This window comes from Coregonus clupeaformis, unplaced genomic scaffold (genome assembly GCF_020615455.1).
Source record: "Coregonus clupeaformis isolate EN_2021a unplaced genomic scaffold, ASM2061545v1 scaf3011, whole genome shotgun sequence".
Taxonomy (NCBI): Eukaryota; Metazoa; Chordata; class Actinopteri; order Salmoniformes; family Salmonidae; genus Coregonus; species Coregonus clupeaformis.
The window spans coordinates 13,305-21,635 of record NW_025536465.1 but is presented as its reverse complement, the minus strand read 5'-3'; the positions used below and the strand labels follow the sequence as shown (position 1 = coordinate 21,635).

Here is an 8,331-nt window from a genome sequence, read left to right as displayed (position 1 = left end):
GCGTTAACGACGTTAATTAGTTGTTTGCTGTTAATTACGTCAATTTTTTTAACGCATTTCACGCATGCGCAGTGTGACAAATTATTCAGGTCAGGAAAGTGGTTGGGAGCTAGAGGCGAGATGGAGCAAGGTGAGCAAAGTGGGCCTATTGACGGATTCAAATATAAAAAGAATGATGATGGTACAGTTAACAAGTACAAGGTTATTTGCAAGATTTGTAAGAAGGAGTTTCAATTTCACCGGAGCTGTTCAAGCTTGAAGTACCATGTCAACGCCAAACATGCGTTTGCTGGGCCGTCAGATTCAGCAAGTGGTTTGCGCCAGACCACGCTGAATGTTTGCAGGCAATTAACAAAATCAACCTCAGATAATTTGACCAACACAATAGCAAAATGGATTGCAAAGGATTGTAGATCATTAGCATTGTAGAAGACTCAGGTTTCCTTGATGTTTTGCAAGTGGCGTCTCAAGACTCATTCTATAAGCCACCGTCAAGAGCCACAGTTATGAAGAAAATCCACGAGCTCTATGAAAACGAAAAAGAAAAAAGGAAAGAGGTCTTGGCTCAAGTAAATCATATCGCCCTGACAGGAGACCATTGGACATCAGTGAGTAACAACAATTACCTCGGAGTAACTGCACATTTAATCAGTGACACGTGGGAACTGAAGTCTTTTGCGCTGACTATATTAAAAACTGAGGAGCGTCATTTTGCGGAGGCTTGTAAAGAACAGTTCCTGTCTGTTGCACGTGAGTGGGACATCGAGGGCAAGACTACAACCATTGGGACTGACAGTGCACGCAACATGGTTGCCGCAATTCGACTTACACGCTATGAACACATGAACTGTGTCGCTCACATGGTGCAGAGAAGTGTCACAGTGAGTCTTGCTGACAGCGGCTTTGTAAATGCTTTGGCCAAGGCTCGCAAAGTTGTCGGTCATTTTAAGCACAGCCCAGCAAATGCTGCGGAGCTTCAAGCACAACAAGTCAGCCTGGGAAAGAAGCAAGAGCCATTGATCCAGGATGTTCCAACACGTTGGAATTCGACGCTGGAAATGGTCAAGCGCGTGAGCAGAAATAAAGAGGCTGTCATCGCAGCCCTGGACAATCAGGAGCACAAACTCGTTTTGCCGACCGCAGCAGAGTGGGATAAACTGCAGAGGCTGGAGACACTTCTAGAGCCATGCAGGTAAATCAGTCTGTAACTTATCAAATAACATCGCTTTGATTATTTTCTGGAATGAATTAAACCAAGTCAAATATCAATAACATGTATCTATGTAAAAATAATGATGATGATAATAATAATAATAATAATATGTTGATAACCACTGTTCTAATAATACACTGTCTCTGTGTGCATGTGTGTGTTTGTGTGCGTAGGTATGTAACTGAGCTCCTGGGTGGAGAGGCCTATGTCTCCTGTTCTGTGGTACTACCTTCTCTCTGCCACTTGCGTCTCAAGATGGAAGCCTGTGATGAGGACCCTGCATATGTGGTGAGATTCAAGACCAAGTTCAAGGAGGACCTAGCATCCCGTCAAGAACAGCTCAACAATGCATGGCTCCAGATTGCTACAGTTTTGGATCCTCGTTTCAAAGACTTGAAATGCCTGCCCAAGACAGACAGGGAAGAGGTGTGGACCACACTTGAAGGGATGCTGCAACAAGAATCACCCAGAAGGTCTTCACAGACACATGATGATGGGCCACCCAGGAAGAAAATCAGCCTTCTGCAAATGGGCTCAGATTCAGAATCAGAAGATGAAGAGGTCCAACCTGCCATACAGAGGTACAGAGCAGAGCCCACCATTAAATTGGAGGACTGCCCCCTTGAGGTGGTGGGCATCTCATTCAGGAGCCCATGAGAAGCTGGCCTCACTAGCTCACAAATATCTAGCCACTCCTGCAACCACTGTTCCCTGTGAACGACTTTTCTCAGTTGCAGGTCACATTGTGAACAAGAAAAGGTCAGCTTTACTTTCAGAAAATGTGAACAAGTTACTTTGCCTCAGCAACTGGCTGAAAGATGATGAAGCTCAGTAGATTTGAAAGGTGATGTTCAAACAAAAAGACTAGTTTCAGTGCAACATGTTATAGTAGTTAGCAACTGGATTTTTGAGCAACTGGATTAAAGAATGGAGGAAAAGGTAAAAGATAAAATAAAATATTTTTTTAACGTTCAGCACTAGAAGGACATATGTAGATACAAAGTTTTTTTAATAAAAAATGTAAAAAATATTTTTTATAAATTTTTCATGAAAAGGGTCTAAAATATTCTTTTACGTTCAGCACTAGAAGGACACATGTAGAATATAACATACAAGGGTTTTCAAATGTGATTTAAAAAAAATTAAATTCTATGAATATTTTCTAAAATCATGTTTTAGGCAAAATCCACAATTCAACTAGTTCGGCATATGAAGGGATACAATTATTTTTATAAAAAACGTGAAAATTATTTTTTATAAATTTTTCATGAAAAGGGTCTAAAATATTTTTTTACGTTCAGCACTAGAAGGACACATGTAGAATATAACATACAAGTGTTTTCAAATGTGATTAAAAAAAAAATTCTATGAATATTTTCTAAAATCATGCTTTAGGCAAAATCCACAATGCAACTAGTTCGGCATATGAAGGGATACAATTATTTTTATAAAAAACTTGAAAAATATTTTTTTTAACATTTTGCATGAAAAGGGTCTAAAATATTTTTTTAACGTTCAGCACTAGAAGGACATATGTAGATACAAATATTTTTTATAAAAAACGTGAAAAATATTTTTTATAAATGTTTCATGAAAAGGGTCTAAAATATTTTTTTACATTCAGCACTAGAAGGACACGTAGAATATAACATACAAGGGTTTTCAAATGTGATTTAAAAAAAAAAAATTATATGAATATTTTCTAAAATCATGTTTTAGGCAAAATCCACAATGCAACTAGTTCGGCATATGAAGGGATACAATTATTTTTATAAAAAACTTGAAAAATATTTTTTATTAATTTTTCATGAAAAGGGTCTAAAATATTTTTTTAACGTTCAGCACTAGAAGGACATATGTAGATACAAAGTTTTTTTTATAAAAACGTAAAAAATATTTTTTATACATTTTTCATGAAAAGGGTCTAAAATATTATTTTACGTTCAGCACTAGGACACATGTAGAATATAACATACAAATGTTTTCAAATGTGATTAAAAAAAAAAATTCTATGAATATTTTCTAAAATCATGCTTTAGGCAAAATCCACAATGCAACTAGTTCGGCATATGAAGGGATACATTTTTTTTTTTTAACAAACGTGAAAAATATTTTTCATACATTTTGCATGAAAAGGGTCTAAAATATTTTTTTTACGTTCAGCACTAGAAGGACAGACGTAGAATACAATTTAGAAGGGTTTTCAAACGTGATTTTTTAAAAAGCTTTTTTCAATGAATATTTTCTAAAATCATGTTTTAGGCAAAATCCACAATGCAACTATTTCGGCATATGAAGGGATACAATTTTTTTTATAACAAACGTGAAAAATATTTTTTATAAATTTTTCATGAAAAGGGTCTAAAATATTTTTTTACGTTCAGCACTAGAAGGACATATGTAGAATATAACATACAAGGGTTTTCAAATGTGATTAAAAAAAAAAATTCTATGAATATTTTCTAAAATCATGTTTTAGGCAAAATCCACAATGCAACTAGTTCGGCATATGAAGGGATACATTTTTTTTTAAACAAACGTGAAAAATATTTTTTATACATTTTGCATGAAAAGGGTCTAAAATATTTTTTTTACGTTCAGCACTAGAAGGACAGACGTAGAATACAATTTAGAAGGGTTTTCAAACGTGATTTTTTTTATAAAAGCTTTTTTTCAATGAATATTTTGTAAAATCATGTTTTAGGCAAAATCCACAATGCAACTAATTCGGAATATGAAGGGATAATTTTTTTTTTATAACAAACGTGAAAAATATTTTTTTTACATTTTGCATGAAAAGGGTCTAAAATATTTTTTTAACGTTCAGCACTAGAAGGACATATGTAGATACAAATATTTTTTATAAAAAACGTGAAAAATATTTTTTATAAATTTTGCATGAAAAGTGTCTAAAATATTTTTTAACGTTCAGCACTAGAAGGACATATGTAGAATATAACATACAAGGGTTTTCAAATGTGATTTAAAAAAAAAATGTCTATGAATATTTTCTAAAATCATGTTTTAGGCAAAATCCACAATGCAACTATTTCGGCATATGAAGGGATACAATTTTTTTTATAACAAACGTGAAAAATATTTTTTATAAATTTTTCATGAAAAGGGTCTAAAATATTTTTTTTACGTTCAGCACTAGAAGGACACATGTAGAATATAACATACAAGGGTTTTCAAATGTGATTTAAAAAAAATAAAATTCTATGAATATTTTCTAAAATCATGTTTTAGGCAAAATCCACAATGCAACTAGTTCGGCATATGAAGGGATACATTTTTTTTTTAAACAAACGTGAAAAATATTTTTCATACATTTTGCATGAAAATGGTCTAAAATATTTTTTTTACGTTCAGCACTAGAAGGACAGACGTAGAATACAATTTAGAAGGGGTTTCAAACGTGATTTTTTAAAAAGCTTTTTTCAATGAATATTTTCTAAAATCATGTTTTAGGCAAAATCCACAATGCAACTATTTCGGCATATGAAGGGATACAAATTTTTTTATAACAAACGTGAAAAATATTTTTTAGAAATTTTTCATGAAAAGGGTCTAAAATATTTTTTTAACGTTCAGCACTAGAAGGACACATGTAGAATTTAACATACAAGGGTTTTGAAATGTGATTTTAAAAAAATTATATGAATATTTTCTAAAATCATGTTTTAGGCAAAATCCACAATGCAACTAGTTCGGCATATGAAGGGATACATTTTTTTTTAAACAAACGTGAAAAATATTTTTTATACATTTTGCATGAAAAGGGTCTAAAATATTTTTTTTACGTTCAGCACTAGAAGGACAGACGTAGAATACAATTTAGAAGGGTTTTCAAACGTGATTTTTTAAAAAGCTTTTTTCAATGAATATTTTGTAAAATCATGTTTTAGGCAAAATCCACAATGCAACTAGTTCGGAATATAAAGGGATAATTTTTTTTTTATAACAAACGTGAAAAATATTTTTTTTACATTTTGCATGAAAAGGGTCTAAAATATTTTTTTAACGTTCAGCACTAGAAGGACATATGTAGATACAAATATTTTTTATAAAAAACGTGAAAAATATTTTTTATAAATTTTGCATGAAAAGTGTCTAAAATATTTTTTTAACGTTCAGCACTAGAAGGACACATGTAGAATATAACATACAAGGGTTTTCAAATGTGATTTAAAAAAAATTAAATTCTATGAATATTTTCTAAAATCATGTTTTAGGCAAAATCCACAATGCAACTAATTCGGCATATGAAGGGATAAAATTTTTGTTAAACAAATGTGAAAAATATTTTTCATACATTTTGCATGAAAAGGGTCTAAAATATTTTTTTTACGTTCAGCACTAGAAGGACAGACGTAGAATACAATTTAGAAGGGTTTTCAAACGTGATTTTTTAAAAAGCTTTTTTCAATGAATATTTTCTAAAATCATGTTTTAGGCAAAATCCACAATGCAACTATTTCGGCATATGAAGGGATACAATTTTTTTTATAACAAACGTGAAAATTATTTTTTATAAATTTTTCATGAAAAGGGTCTAAAATATTTTTTTAACGTTCAGCACTAGAAGGACACATGTAGAATATAACATACAAGGGTTTTGAAATGTGATTTTTAAAAAAATTATATGAATATTTTCTAAAATAATGTTTAAGGCTAAATCCACAATGCAACTAGTTCGGCATATGAAGGGATACAGTTTTTTTAAACAAACTTGAAAAATATTTTTATACATTTTGCATGAAAAGGGTCTAAAATATTTTTTTACGTTCAGCACTAGAAGGACAGACATAGAATACAATTTAGAAGGGTTTTCAAACGTGATTTTTAAAAGCTTTTTTCAATGAATATTTTGTAAAATCATGTTTTAGGCAAAATCCACAATGCAACTAATTCGGAATATGAAGGGATAATTTTTTTTTATAACAAACGTGAAAAATATTTTTTTACATTTTGCATGAAAAGGGTCTAAAATATTTTTTAACGTTCAGCACTAGAAGGACATATGTAGATACAAATATTTTTTATAAAAAAACGTGAAAAATATTTTTATAAATTTTGCATGAAAAGTGTCTAAAATATTTTTAACGTTCAGCACTAGAAGGACATATGTAGAATATAACATACAAGGGTTTTCAAATGTGATTTTAAAAAAAAATGTCTATGAATATTTTCTAAAATCATGTTTTAGGCAAAATCCACAATGCAACTATTTCGGCATATGAAGGGATACAATTTTTTTTATAACAAACGTGAAAAATATTTTTATAAATTTTTCATGAAAAGGGTCTAAAATATTTTTTTACGTTCAGCACTAGAAGGACACATGTAGAATATAACATACAAGGGGTTTTCAAATGTGATTTAAAAAAAATAAAATTCTATGAATATTTTCTAAAATCATGTTTTAGGCAAAATCCACAATGCAACTAGTTCGGCATATGAAGGGATACATTTTTTTTTTAAACAAACGTGAAAAATATTTTTCATACATTTTGCATGAAAATGGTCTAAAATATTTTTTTTACGTTCAGCACTAGAAGGACAGACGTAGAATACAATTTAGAAGGGGTTTCAAACGTGATTTTTTAAAAAGCTTTTTTCAATGAATATTTTCTAAAATCATGTTTTAGGCAAAATCCACAATGCAACTATTTCGGCATATGAAGGGATACAAATTTTTTTATAACAAACGTGAAAAATATTTTTTAGAAATTTTTCATGAAAAGGGTCTAAAATATTTTTTTAACGTTCAGCACTAGAAGGACACATGTAGAATTTAACATACAAGGGTTTTGAAATGTGATTTTAAAAAAATTATATGAATATTTTCTAAAATCATGTTTTAGGCAAAATCCACAATGCAACTAGTTCGGCATATGAAGGGATACATTTTTTTTAAACAAACGTGAAAAATATTTTTTATACATTTTGCATGAAAAGGGTCTAAAATATTTTTTTACGTTCAGCACTAGAAGGACAGACGTAGAATACAATTTAGAAGGGTTTTCAAACGTGATTTTTTAAAAAGCTTTTTTCAATGAATATTTTGTAAAATCATGTTTTAGGCAAAATCCACAATGCAACTAGTTCGGAATATAAAGGGATAATTTTTTTTTTATAACAAACGTGAAAAATATTTTTTTTACATTTTGCATGAAAAGGGTCTAAAATATTTTTTTAACGTTCAGCACTAGAAGGACATATGTAGATACAAATATTTTTTATAAAAAACGTGAAAAATATTTTTTATAAATTTTGCATGAAAAGTGTCTAAAATATTTTTTAACGTTCAGCACTAGAAGGACATATGTAGAATATAACATACAAGGGTTTTCAAATGTGATTTAAAAAAAAAATGTCTATGAATATTTTCTAAAATCATATTTTAGGCAAAATCCACAATGCAACTATTTCGGCATATGAAGGGATACAATTTTTTTTATAACAAACGTGAAAAATATTTTTTATAAATTTTTCATGAAAAGGGTCTAAAATATTTTTTTAACATTCAGCACTAGAAGGACACATGTAGAATATAACATACAAGGGTTTTCAAATGTGATTTAAAAAAAATTAAATTCTATGAATATTTTCTAAAATCATGTTTTAGGCAAAATCCACAATGCAACTAATTCGGCATATGAAGGGATAAATTTTTTTTAAACAAATGTGAAAAATATTTTTCATACATTTTGCATGAAAAGGGTCTAAAATATTTTTTTTACGTTCAGCACTAGAAGGACAGACGTAGAATACAATTTAGAAGGGTTTTCAAACGTGATTTTTTAAAAAGCTTTTTTCAATGAATATTTTCTAAAATCATGTTTTAGGCAAAATCCACAATGCAACTAGTTCGGCATATGAAGGGATACAGTTTTTTTTAAACAAACTTGAAAAATATTTTTTAGACATTTTGCATGAAAAGGGTCTAAAATATTTTTTACGTTCAGCACTAAGACAGACGTAGAATACAATTTAGAAGGGTTTTCAAACGTGATTTTTTAAAAAGCTTTTTTCAATGAATATTTTCTAAAATGATGTTTTATGCAAAATCCACAATGCAACTAGTTCGGCATATGAAGGGATACATTTTTTTT

General features: G+C 30.1%; 1 protein-coding gene across 1 annotated transcript; it reads left to right on the top strand.

Moving 5' to 3' along the window:
• Positions 1 to 625: 625 nt before the first annotated feature.
• On the top strand, positions 626 to 1,870 carry LOC121543948 (zinc finger BED domain-containing protein 4-like). The gene is made up of 2 exons (XM_041854070.2): positions 626 to 1,192; positions 1,387 to 1,870. Exons 1-2 carry the CDS (start codon positions 807 to 809, stop codon positions 1,868 to 1,870), a joined length of 870 nt encoding a protein of 289 aa, XP_041710004.2. The 5' UTR covers positions 626 to 806.
• Positions 1,871 to 8,331: the final 6,461 nt, after the last annotated feature.

Coding starts and splice junctions, on each gene's coding strand:
- LOC121543948 (XM_041854070.2), top strand. CDS start 807: ATGGTTGCCGCAATTCGACTTACACGCTATGAACACATGAACTGTGTC. Junction 1,193..1,386: donor ACACTTCTAGAGCCATGCAG/GTAAATCAGTCT, acceptor TTGTGTGCGTAG/GTATGTAACTGAGCTCCTGG.